This window comes from Polypterus senegalus, chromosome 12 (genome assembly GCF_016835505.1).
Source record: "Polypterus senegalus isolate Bchr_013 chromosome 12, ASM1683550v1, whole genome shotgun sequence".
Classification (NCBI taxonomy): domain Eukaryota; kingdom Metazoa; phylum Chordata; class Cladistia; order Polypteriformes; family Polypteridae; genus Polypterus; species Polypterus senegalus.
Genome location: NC_053165.1, coordinates 157,414,983 through 157,428,746, shown reverse-complemented (window position 1 = coordinate 157,428,746; position 13,764 = coordinate 157,414,983). Strand labels below are relative to the sequence as shown.

Genomic DNA, 13,764 nt, shown 5'->3' with positions numbered 1-13,764 from the left:
CTTATGTGCAGCCAGTTCATGTGCAGCTGGCACAGTCTGGGATTTACTGAATTTCATCAATGGTGTCAGTTGCACCTTGTACATATAATAGATTGCTGCAGTTTTTTTTTTTTTTTACTTACAGTTTTTACAGTTCATTGGCAGTGTGTAAAATAATCAGCGTTGCAGTAACTGTGATGCTCTTTGCATGGAAAAAAAAAAATGTGTTCCGTTAAAATTTCACATTTTCTTTGTGAATTGTGACATTTCCTTAAAAAGTGTAGGAAAAAAAGTATTTGGCGTCCAGGGGTGCATTAAACCCCCCACCCCCTACCCCCAGTATGTGGCGGTTTAAGGGTTAAAAGAAGTAGCATTTGAAGTAAAACTACAATTTAAATGTCACTACTCGGTGCTTTCTTCGTACATTTGACTCCGAAGTTGCACCAGGACGTTATACATGGCTGTGGATTATATACTCTCAGGTGTAAAGCCTACTAAAGGTAAGGCAGTGCTAGTAAACAGTTGGGGTCCGTCTTATCTATACCAACAGAGGGGTGATGTGCAGCATACTAAGAAAAGGCAGTATTGATTACTATTGCCCATCCAACCCTCACCTCCCCACCCATGCCCAAAAAATTGCTGCAGAAAAGCAAAAAAACAAAACAAAACAAAAACAAAACAGTAAGAGTAAAGAAAGAAGTGGGTTAAGAAGAGGAAGAGCAGTGAGCCGTAGAGTCAGTGAGAGGAGAGACAGGAAACAAAGTTAGGAATTTGGCTGCAGTGGCGGTGATAAAACGAGATCCGATACCTGCGCGCTGGGATGGGGCTGGAGCAGGGCTTAGCTGGATGACGATAACTGGACAGGGAAAAGAAAAAAAAAAAAAAAAAAAACAAAAACAAATTAAAAATAACGTAACAAAAAAAGGAAACCATGAAGTGAGCAGCATCTGGCTTGTTTAACAAAATGAACCACATGAGACAGACAGACAGACAGGCAAAAGTAGCCAGCGGCTCCTTGAAATCCAATACACCGGGCACTCGCTCGCATATAGACAGACGTCTACTACGAAGACAACTTCAAATACAAACACCCCACACCTGCTCCCCCCAACTTAGGACCACAAAGAAAGTACGTCATCTTCAGACGACAGCCCCGTCGTTTTACCGGTATTCAGGTGAATTCCAGGCAGCAGTGGCGTCACTCGACACGCCACCATTTAGTTTTGCAGATGAATCCACGAGGATTTAGAGCAGGGGTCTCCAACCTTCCACCCGAGAGATACTTTTACAAAATGAAAATGGCCGAGAGCTACTCATGTTTTCTAACGTTTATTCTCATAGCTTGTTTCAACCCAAACAAACTGAATACTGTACGCTTGTTTTGCCTGAACATTTACAAAATGTTGGTGTCCACAACTCAATTTTTGCATTAAAACATCCCAAAAAAATATTGCGTTCACCTGCAAGTGCATTTTGTATACAGTAATCCCTCGCTATATCGCGCTTTGACTTTCGCGGTTTGCTCTATCACGGATTTTATATGAAAGCATAACTAGATATATAACGCGGATTTTTCGCTGCTGCGCAGCTTCTGTGGACAATGTGTCTTTTTACTTCCTGTACATGCTTCCTCAGTTGGTTTGCCCAGTTGATTTCATACAAGGGACGCTATTGGCGGATGACTGAGAAGCTAACCAATCAGAGCACGCAGTTAAGTTCCTGCCTGCTGAATGCAGTGTTAACCAGGAAGTCTCGTCTCGCTCATTCAGCATCAACGTGTTTCGCTGTGTAAAGAGTTGTGCTCTTTTGTGTTTATCTTTGTGCATAGTCAAGCCCTTCATTATGGCTCCAAAACATTCTGCTACTGCTTCAGGGGCCGTGCCCAAGCGCAAACGGAAGATGTTAATGATTGCCGAAAAGGTAAACGTTTTGGATTTGTTGAAGGCTACGATTCTTTTAATTTAAAAAGTATGAAAGGAATATAAGATCTACGGCCACAGTGTCCTTTTAACCAGGGTGCAAAACGAGTTGTAAGTGGATGTAGTAAGGCAGTAGTGTGGATGGAATCTGCTTTAGGGATTTGGATTGAAGAACAACAACGGCAGTGCTACACAATCACCTGAAGAGGCTCCTTTAGAAGAGCTGTAACGCTCTCCTTTGTTGTGCAGTAAAATAAAACTCATTGTTATCGGACAAGTCATCGTGTCATTGTTGGTGAGTAACTATAAATAATTTTCTACTTACAGTACTTAGTACATGTACGTGCGTTTAGTGTCACTGTACACACATTTACTGTATACTATTTTTCTTGCATTGTACGTATTTATTGCTGGTGGCCTGTCTATCGTAATGGCTGTAACATACGTGATATCTTTAAAATAATATTTAGGTTTTACTGTATATAAACAGTGTGTTCACATACATAATTTCAATGAATCTTACCTAATATTTAAGAGAATACAAAGGGATTATGCTGTATAACTCTGCGGGGAATATTTATAAACAGTGTGGGAGAGTTTATAAGGGCTTAAAATATATAAAAATAACCAGACAAACATATGGTTTCTACTTCGCAGATTTTTCACCTATCGCGGGGGGGTCTGGAACTTAACCCCCGCGATCGAGGAGGGATTACTGTATACGTGTATGGATTTTCTTGTGTATCTCACACTATTGAATTAAAACATGAATGTTGTCAAAACAAAACAATGAAATTTCAAATACACAGATAGGACTTCTTCAGACAGATTGCAATTCAGCTTGTGGATCGTGATTTTGTGCTAGAAGGATCGTGATACGATTTTTTTTATAAAGATTGCCCACCCCTAATTTGACTAAATCAAGTTTTCAGATTTATGTAAGATTCATTAACCCTTTGGCGAGCTACCCATAGCTTGCGAGCGACGTGTTGGAGACCCCTGATGTAGAGGGATCGTCAAGATTTGGGACAATTTTGAGGTTACTGTAATTTTGAACACTTGCCACGCCTTCCAATTGAGACTGGAAGAAGTGCACAGTGCATCCTAATGTTGGAGAGGCGAGTTAGGAAAGCCTACGTCTTGTGGCCATTAATGGATAGCAGAGACTTTTTTTTAAAGCAGAGAGCTAATTTTAAAGGCAAGACCTCACACACACGGTTATCAACAAGCCGGCGAAAGAAATTGGTAACTGCGCTGTTGCAACAAAATTCAATGTATCTGAAAAACTGATGTGAGATTGGAGGAAGCAAGAAGATGTAAAACAAAAAAATTAAGTGTTGTATTTTTGAACGGGTGTACAAGTCAGTGTCTGATTTTATGATCAATTTTTCGGGTTTCAAGACCCGACTTATACATGAGCATATACGGTAAGTTGATGGCTTTGAAGTGGAAGGATAAGAGATGTTTGCATGTTGAGCAGACATCTCATAAGAGATGTGGAGTGTGTCTGTAACACAAGCACAGGAGAGAAACGACATAATGCTGCAGAGACTGCAACGTTCCACTCTGCGCTGCTCCGTGTGTACCTCACGTAACTGGAGTACCAAGTGAAAAATCTGTACATACAGTAAATAAATCTTCAAAAAATACTAGTATGAAATTAGCTTATTGATGCTAACAAAAAATGTTAAAATACTTTTGTTTGCAGTTTAAATTTTTTTCTTCTTCCAACAAGTTAACTCGCATGTCAATCTCTATATAAAATTTTCATTTGGATCTTGATCTTTGTTTGTCTGCGAATGAATTAGAAGCAGCAGCACTAGATGGCAGTAGAGAGACAGCTAAAACACAGGCATTGCATTAAGAATCTCCTCCAGGCTTATACTACTGAAGACTGCAGTACGCCAGTCACACCTCAAAACACAGACATTCAAACTAAACAAACTGTTGTGCTTTAAATTAACTAAAGAGATCTTCATTTAGATCTTGATCTTTGTTTGTCCGTGAATTCCATGCATGCGTAGACCACCTTCCAGTTTAGTACGTTGTTGTTACTCACGGATGTCAACGATGTGCCGGAATAACGAAAGTGGTGGTGGACAGTGTTACGCTGGTTAGCTCCTGAGGCCTGGTTAGAGAATGAGATTGCAGAAGATAAAAGGTACGTGCCTACGTAACATATGAATGAAAAGAAAGACAGTGGGTAAAATGAATGACAACGTAACAGCACGTTCCGGAAATTATTATTGTTACGTTGTAGCCGGCGAGTGCTGCGCGTCTCACAGTTGTACCGTGGCTTGCTCACATGTCAGTGAAGTGATCCCTATTTATGCTTTAAAGAGCCTGGATACCTGTGTGTCCCCCTTTTATAACCATTGCTCCGTGTATATTGCCGTACTCTTTGGATTGCCACAAAGCAACCTGCAAGATTGGAGAAAGGATGAGAAGACATCGTGAGAGGAAACGATAGCGTCGTGAAAATGAGACGGACTGTGAATGGACAGAAGCAGAAATGCTCCCACACCACCACATAATTACGATTCGGACAGTGATTCCGAGTAGGCCGTTCCTTTCGAATCAATGTCCAAGGGTTTTCTTTTGTAATTTTGTTTCCCTTATAAAAAAAATCATAATGCTGTGCGATGAAGGGCCGACGACTGGCAGCCACGTTTAAACAGGGAGCCCTTCACAGACAACTTTAACACGCGCAACATAGTTAGGCGCACATGGCTAGTTAGATAATACTCTAGCAAAATTCTATTGACAGATTAAAAAAAAAAAAAACTGACCTGAGGTGTGACTAATGACAAAAAGGGCCCCCATTAAAGGGGTAACAAGATGGTAGGTGTGCGATACCTAGCAGCAAAGTTGAAAACCTCACTCCATCCCCACACCATTAACCAATTCCAGGCAGAACTGCAAATTTCTCAACCGCAAACCTTCCATTTCACTTCATCCCAAGGATACCTTACTGGATTCACATCCGGGGAGACAACTGCACAGGTCCGAGGAGTAAACTAAACCTACCACCATTTCTGTGGAACCAGCCTAAAAATGACAGACAGTAAGCTATACGAGATTTTAAAAAAAAAAAAGGAATGATGTGGCAATATGGTCTGCAGTGACACACCGAGGCCTTCAAATAACATTAAACACAGGTATTAGGTGGCTACAGCTGTACCAAGAAAACCTTCCCGACACAGTTATCGCAGCATCACCACCCTGTAAATCTGCAAAAAAAAAAAAAGTCAAGACAGACCCAAGAACTCATGCAGTACATGGCCAAAATCTAACCATGGAGAATATCTAGAAGGGTCACCGACAGCCCCATTTTATTAATCACGAGTCCGCTGTAACCTAATCTTTCTGTCCGTAGCCAACAGGAATGGAGCCTGCTGGGTCTGCTGCTGCTACAGCAATTCATCCAAATGCCCAACTGTACACCACAGTCATTTCAGACAGCTTGAGCAAGTTGGGTCATCTGACCTCTTTTATTAGCAGCACTGCTATTGACTGGATTTGTTGTTTATAACTCCATTCTATGTAAACCCTACAAACTACAGAATGAGAACATCTCATCACTGCAGCTGCTTCTAAGATATTAGAACCACCATATCTGGGTCTGGTCCCAATAATCATACCATAGTCAAAGACATGTCGATGCAAATGTTGAGTCAAACAACAAGTAATCCTCTTGACTGTGATAAGCTGCTTGGAGAAGATAGATACGAGCATTAAATGGCAGTAGGCGTAATAAATAAGACAGTGGGTGTCCATCTTAATAAAAAGGCAAGTGTCTCACAGTGGCCACTTCCTTCATTCATACACACACACACATAATAATATACACACACAGATCTCTAACCTGAGCATGCTCTTAATGAGATGACGGATGGTGTCCTGGGGGGTCTCCTCCCAAATCTGGACCAGGGGACCACTGAGCTCCCGGAAAGTCTGAGGCGTTGGATGGACCGAAACATAATGTTCCACCCAGAGGTGTTCTATTGGATTGAGGTCAAGCGAGTATGGGGGTTTGCCGGTCAGTGGTATCAATTCCTTCATCCTCTCGCCATATGACACCAGGACCACTGCACCAGCATAGGGTCTGACGATGGGTCCAAGGATTTGATCCCGATACCCAATGGCAGTCAAGGTGCCTACTGTTGTCTAGCCTGTAGAGGTCTGTGCGTCCCTCCATGGATACGCCTCCCCAGATATACCATCACTGACCCACCACCAAACCGGTCATGCTGAACGATGTAACAGGCAGCAGAACGTTCTCCACAGCTTCTCCAGACCCTTTCACGTCTGTCACATGTGCTCAGGGTGAACCCGTTCTCATCTGTGAAAAGCACAGGACACCCGCCAGTGGTGGACCTGCCAATTCTGGTATTCTATGGCAAATGCCAATCGAGCTTCACGGTGCCCACTAGAGGACGCTGGGCCCTCAGGCCACCCTCATGATGTCTGTTTCTTATTGTTTGGTCAAAGACATTCACAAAAGTGGCCTGCTGGAGGTCATTTTGTAGGCTCTAGCAGTGTTCACCCTGTTCCTCCTTGTCCAAAGGAGCAGATACCAGTGGGTCCTGCTGATGGGTTAAGGACCTTCTATGAGGGGCCCTGTCTGTCTCCTGGAATCTCCTCCATGCCCTTGAGACTGTGCTGGGAGACACAGCAAACCTTCTGCCAATGGCAGGTATCGATGTGCCTGCCGTCCTGGAGAAGTTGGACTACCTGTGCCCCCTCTGTGGGGTCCAGGTATGGCCTCATGCTACCAGTAGTGACAGAGACCGTAGCCAAATGCAAAATGAGTGACAAAACAAATGAGGGAGAAATGTCAGTGGCCTCCCTCCACCTGTTAACCCATTCATTCCTGTTTTGCATGTCGTCTCATCGTTGGATCGATCGTCTCTCTCTCTCTACATAAATACCACATAGGCTGGTCACTTTATTAGGTACACCTGCTCAAATGCTAGTTAACGCAAATATCTAATCAGCCAATCACTTGGCAGTAAATCAATGCATTTCGGCATGTAGACAGACATTGGCCAAGGTGAGTTCAATCACAATCTCAGTCCAGACTCAAAGACTCAGCAACAGTGGCTCACCACATCAATTCACCTGGTAGAGCTCAGATTAGAGAACTGTGGAAACAACAGACCCACAACTTGAAAAGGCATTCACTATCAAGGAGCTAATGTGCATTACATGGTGACCCTGAGCAAAGACAATACTATATGAAAAGATATACACGCATGTACACACGCACAATATACGTACAAAGGCATGTGGCGTCGATACACAAAACCACGGACTGTTTCCACCAACTCAGACTCCTCGACTTGTGATTAGACTAATAGATTTTCTATGTTGATTGAAAGCTCACAACATATAAGGCAGGTAACCCTTGCAACAGTCATTGTCAAAGTGCATGAATCTACAACAGGGGTCTCAAACTCTGGTCCTGGTGGGCCGCAGTGGCTGCAGGTTTTCATTCTAACCCTTTTCTTAATTAGTGGCCTGTTTTTTGCTGCTAATTACCTTCTTTTGAATTCATTTTAATTGACTTGCTCTTAAAGACTCAGACCCCTTAACTGTTTCTTTTTCCGTAATTAGCAGTCAAACAATAATGAGATATGAAATGAGCCAAAACACGACCAGCAAACTGCACCCATCATACAATATCTGAAAATAAAGAAAGGTGAAGGTCTCAGGAATGTTGATCTGCTCAGGTCCACAAAACATTTGACCAGAGCTCTTAGAAAAGAGAAAATCCACCATTTCAGTCTGCTATTGCACAATTAGAGCAGCAATAAGCCACGAAAGTAAAGAATGGGTTTAATTAGCAACAAGACTCAGGGCCTAATTAAGCAACTGGTTGGAGTGAAATTAGTTGGAGTTTGAGGCCCTGACTTAGTTGGTCTTCTGTTGGCTCACTCACTTCACATTTCATTTAAGTTTGGGTGCCATTTAAGGAAAGAAATGAAACAATTCAGAGGAACGATGACAAAATTCAGGGAAACAAAACAAGTCAATTTAAATGAATTCAAAAGAAGTTAATTAGCAGCAGAAACAAGTCACTAATTAAGAAAAGGATTAGAATGAAAACCTGCAGCCACCGCGGCCCTCCAGGACCAGAGTTTGAGACCCCGACCTACAATCAGGAAGAAATTGTACAAGTTTGAACTGCACACGAGGTGTGCCAGGACAAAGCCTTTGCTGCCCAAAACGAACAGCGTGACTACAGTCTGCTATTGAACCTCCAGGCAAAGATAAGAGATGTTTGGGCACGATAACAGCAGACATGTTTGGTACAAACCAAAGACAGCATTTCAGGAGAAGAATCTCATACCAATTGTGAAGAAGGGTTGTAGAAATATTCTAGTTTGAGCTTGCTTTGCTGACTCAAGGCCTGGCACAGCTTGCAGTCTGAGCCAGTTATGAATTCTAGATCATGCTTGAGCAGAACAAGAGGCCATCTGTCCAAAAGATGAAGTTGAACCAAAAATAGTCCTTTCAACATGATATGATCCAAAGCACTCTAGCAGATCTGCCACAGAAAGGCTCAAAAAGAGGAAATAGAGGGTTATGGACTGGCCGAGTCAAAACCCTGATTTGAATCCCATAGAAATATTGATTGGGGGGGAGAAATTGAAATGGGCAGGACATGCAGGAAAATCCACAAACCTTGCAAGTGAAAACATTTTGCATTGAACAGTGGACATGAATGTCACCGAGTCAAAGTCAGAGACTGCAAAATGCCTGCAAGAAGTAATTTCTGCTTAAAGGGACAGCACTAGTTTCAGAGACCATGGGTGGACATACTTTTCCCCAAGGGACCATTACATCTATTGACATTTTTGTTTAATAAATGATTGTGATAGAAAATTTTCCTTGTGTTGTTATTCAAGTATATCACCTTCATCTGTAGGTACTGATGCAAAATTTTGATTGACCAAAGTGAAAGTGTACTCAAGTTATCATGTTTACACATACACACAAACATAATTCCAAAAATGTTATTTTCAGATTCAGGGAGGTCTAAAACGTTAAGATTCATCAAAATCTCTAAATCTAATTTTTGGACAATTACAATACTTTCCCTACACTTCGTACACGAGAAAGTCAGGGAGGTCTAAAACATCGAAATTCATCAAAATCTCGAAATAGAATTAATGGACGATTACAATATTTTCCCTACACTTCGTATACGAGAAAATCAGGGAGGTCTAAAACATCGAAATTCATCAAAATCTCGAAATGAAATTAATGGACGATTACAATACTTTCCCTACACTTCGTACACGAGAAAGTCAGGGAGGTCTAAAACATCGAAATTCATCAAAATCTCGAAATAGAATTAATGGACGATTACAATACTTTCCCTACACTTCGTACACGAGAAAGTCAGGGAGGTCTAAAACATCGAAATTCATCAAAATCTCGAAATAGAATTAATGGACGATTACAATAATCTCCCTAAACGAGAAAGTACCAAGTTAACAATTTCCACGGGGTGTACTTACTCCCCCCATCCCCATCCCCCAATGGCCAATGGATTAGCGCAGCCTTGAAGACACCCTCATCTTCTGTTGTGACTGAGAGACTGGCATTGCAAAAACAACTGGCTAAAATGAAGTTCCTCAACAGGTTTATCGTAAGGATCTCAGAGTTGATTGGCTGCTGCTGTTCAAGACTACTTCAAGTGAGGAAGTCGCCTGGGCACTTTCTGAATGGCGTGTAATCTTTATATATAATACGCTACTGTGGCTGTTCGTTTGTCTGTCCAGGATTTTAAATCACCTGTAGCTCGCAAACCGTTTGACCTAAAATTTGGGGCACATATATACTATGCGACGCCTGCTATTCGCTTTTGGGGTGATGATTGACCTCCAAGGTTACTCCTCATTTTATTTTTATTTTATTGTAGAATCAACTCTCAGCAGCAGCCAGCAAGGAGGCCGTGTGACGCATGTGTACGGGTGCCATTCTCATCCCTTTGCCGTCACTTCCTCTGCCTCTTTATCTTAAATCATTCTTGAGGCAGATTGAAGACTTAAGTGAAAAATTAAAGAAAATTTACTAAGTAATTGCAACACAAACACTAACTTAATCGGTTTTAACTTGAAAAGATGGCAACGAAAGAAAAGAAGAAGTGGGCCACTAGGGTGGAGAAAAGGAGAGCTGCTCAGGAAGCAGTAAGGAGATCTGAGCAAACGAATGATAAACGTACAAAGAAAGAGTCTGAAAACTATGAATGGTCAAGTCAAGAGTATTCGTTGCACGTTACTGTGCAGTGCGACATTACTAGTAATAAATAATCACATTTATACAGCACTTCTCTAGGCATTTACTTGCTTGCTTTAGATAGACAATAAAGAGCTACCTCAACCACAATCGATGTGTGGCATCCATCTGCACGATGCAACGGCGCAAATCACCACACATTAGTGATGAGGTAGTGGTGATGGAGTGACAGACAGTTAGCCAGTTAAAGAATGGTCAGAATGGACAACGTCACGGTAGGCATGGCTCCGGTACACCCTACTCTTTTCAAAAGATGCCCAGGGATCATTTATGATTTATGTCACATCTGGAGGACGGCACCAATTTTTAGAGCCAAGGTGACCCCCATCACTGCACTGGGCAATTGTAATCTACACGCAGACCACAGTGTGGACGCCCCCTGCAGGCCTATTCCAGCAGCTAACCCGGGCACTTCCAAAATCAAACATCCTCTCACCCAGTCCTGAAGGGTCGCAGTAGTGCAGGTTTTCATTCCAACCCGTTTCTTAATGAGAGGTCAGTCCTTGCTTGGTATTTAACTTTATGGCTTGTTATTGTTTTCCTTCATCCAAGAAGAATTTTACTTAAGATTGTACAACAGGGATCTGCACTTACAGTCCTGAAGGGCCAAAGTGGCAGCAGGGTTTTTGCTTCAACCAATTCCTTAATTAGAACTCATTTACTTCCTGCTAAAGCAATATGTTTTAATTCATTCACCTTTTACGATTCTGAACCCTTGCAGCCTATTTTAGTTTTAAGCTACTGCTGCTTTTGCATTTTAGTTGTTTACCATTTTTCTTAACTAGCCATGGCTAATAACGAGATGCACACAACAAAGAAACCACCAGCTCTTCAGCTGACTTTCTTCCACTTACGACGACGAATGTGCACCATGAAGCATCTGTGCTAATAAAACACTTAGATATAAATGTGAGAGAAAAAGAAAAGGAGGGTGAAGTGTCAATCTGCTCTGGGCCACAAAATATGTAAAATGTTCTCAGAAAAGGAAAAAAAAAACGACCATGTGCTACAGACATGTCCTGGAAGAATGAAAGCACTAACAAGCAATAGAGTTCAATAAGTTTCAATATCAGCAAGGTCTGCCTTCTGACCAGGAACTTTGTTGGAATGAAAGCCGGTACTTGTGTACTAAACAGACGGCAGTTCCTACCCATTCTAGTGCTGGGCTCCGTGGGGGAGGCGCCCCAGTTGCTTCCTTTTTGGACTTTAAATTATTAGACTGACCTACGCCAACCACAAATACTGTACTAACCTTAATGTTAGTGGGGGTAGAGCATAGTTGCCTATAGGTCCCCAATGTCAATGTCCCCTTTTGGGTGCCGAATGATAAAAAAACGAAAATCCGATTTGCGTCACGATAACAGAAAAGGGTATTAGCCGTCCGCGCCCTCCGTTTAGTACACAAGTACCTGAAAGCCTGTAGGACAATAAGTGAAGACCCCCTTGTCCTAGATGGTCTCCCATTCAAATACTGGGCCGGGCCCAAACTTGCTTACCTTCAGCTGGATTGCCTGTTCTGAAGTGCAGGTTTTAAGGCTGTTGGGGACTTGAAGGTCACCCAAAATGTGACAGAGAGGCCATACTGCTCAATTGTTCTGCCAAGTCTGTCTGGTCTTCAGCTTCTCTGCCATTAAAGTAGTCTTTGCTAGGGTTTGTCTCCTGCCACGCACTCACCACTAGTGGGACATGTTGCTGTGCCCCATATACTCAGCTGGAAAAACGAGCTCAAACGTTGGCTGGTGCCACACAAGCTGTTCATTTCAATGCTAAGCAAATTCACCAAAGACTTGACCACTGCAATATTCAAACTAAACTGTCCGAACTCGAACATTTTGTAAAGTTTTCAAGTAAGCAAATTGCAGTCTCGTTTTCCGCGACACACAGGTCGTGCCCTTTATACAACGAAGCACCGGGCTGCACACCTTTACCGCCAGCCTGACACAAATTCACGGGATCAATGCCGCTCGAAGGCCGGCTGGCCAGTTGTGCGTCTCCGCTGCCGCTGCCGCTGCTGCTCCAGTTCAAACACACGCGCGACTTGCCCGATAGCACAACCCGGAGGAGACACCCGCGCGGGCGCACACACTCGTACACACCGGGCCAGCGCAGCCCACAGCCTCTCCAGTGAGCCCCCCAGGCCGACGTGTGCTGGAGCCCAACGTTTGTTTATGTCGGGCCTCTATAAATACACCCTCCACCTCCACCTCCCCGCCTCCTCCTCCTCCTGCTGCTGGGACGCTCCTCGCCTCCGTCCCGCTAGCCCAAAGACAAGGGGGAGCTCTTACTCGGTCTCGGCCGGGATCGCTGAGGACTCATGTCGATGCTGAGATCGATCCTCCGGCGCGCCTCCTTGTTCTCCTGCTTCAACTTCTCCTCGATGCGGGAGAGTCTCTGCTCGAGCGACGACATGTCGGAACAACGACCAGAGAGCGCTTGACAACCAGCTAGAGAGGCTGTCAAGGCAACCGGCCCGTGGCGGGCGGGGGGGAGAAATAAAAAATAATAAAAGAGCGCGAGTCTCGCAGTGCGCCATCCGGCGGAAGGAGGAGCGAACAGTGAACCGCCCTTCATATTACTACTTCACCATCTACGAGAGGAGCTGCAGGACTGGGTGAGTACGCGTTGGCAAATCTGAAAAGGTAAAACATTTAATGATGTGCAGGAAAAAACAGAAATCAATTAATGTGTCGCAGGCCTTCACTTTGTTTCTTTTCATATATTGTATTGAAGTGTACTGTATGCAGTGACGTGCGATGGGGTTCATGGCTGGTGACTCCTTAGATTTACAAATATATATATGAACCCAAAAAAGTCGCTTATTCACTAATCAATTGGCAGCATGCATATTGACTACTGGTTATGTTTCATATCTCATCAGCATTCTTTATACACACATCGGTAAGGCGCATATTTGATTAAGAAAGAACGTTACATTTATAGTGTCGAGAGAGAGCGCATTTGCTCCGCACCCTCCATGTGTTCTAAATTTGCCGTTGCAATTTCACAATTCACACTCATTCAATACAAACTAAAAGTATCGAGAGATGTACAAATTCAATTCAATTTTGACCTTTATTGAAATATTTAGTTCTTTTTAAAAAGCTTTTCATTCTGGTGCTTTAATCTATTTTAATACAGACTGTTCAACAAAAGCATAACAAGAAAAACAAAAGAATATTTTATTTAAGGTCAAAGTTTAGTTTTTAAATATTGTAATGTTTTCTTACTCTGATCCCATTTTTTTCCAAAATTGAAACCCGTTTATGGTCTTACCTTTATTTGTAAATGAAGTGCAGGCGACTATCCTTCTCCACGAAAATCTCCCTCACTTTCTTGTAAAAGTCCCCCTTATTTTCCTTTAGTTTTAAAAGTCAAATCTTCCATTACGTCAGAACAAAAAATAAAAACAAACGGCCCACTGCAGTGCACTTGACCTTCTGATATCGCTAACTTATTGGCGCCTCTGCCTACGAACACCTGTTGGGCTCACATGCGCCCCCTTCAGGGCGGCACGGTACTGTCTGTCTCACCTTCTGCCTTCTCACTGCGGTTTTATGTC

The 13,764-nt window shown here is 42.9% G+C and overlaps 1 protein-coding gene across 2 annotated transcripts in view; it reads right to left on the bottom strand.

Annotated features, from left to right (window-relative positions):
- Nucleotides 1-12,630, bottom strand: part of map2k7 (mitogen-activated protein kinase kinase 7) — a 59,736-nt gene extending 47,106 nt beyond the window's left edge. The window contains exons 1-2 of one of the 2 annotated variants that reach the window (XM_039770442.1): nt 12,491-12,630; nt 788-835 (exon numbers count right to left, since the gene is read on the bottom strand). In XM_039770442.1, the coding sequence (XP_039626376.1) occupies nt 788-835; nt 12,491-12,614 (172 nt within the window). In that variant the 5' untranslated portion in view covers nt 12,615-12,630. The remainder of the gene's footprint in view (nt 1-787; nt 836-12,490) is intronic. The other variant, XM_039770443.1, reaches the window with a different exon arrangement.
- Between the last annotated feature and the right edge of the window lie 1,134 nt (nt 12,631-13,764).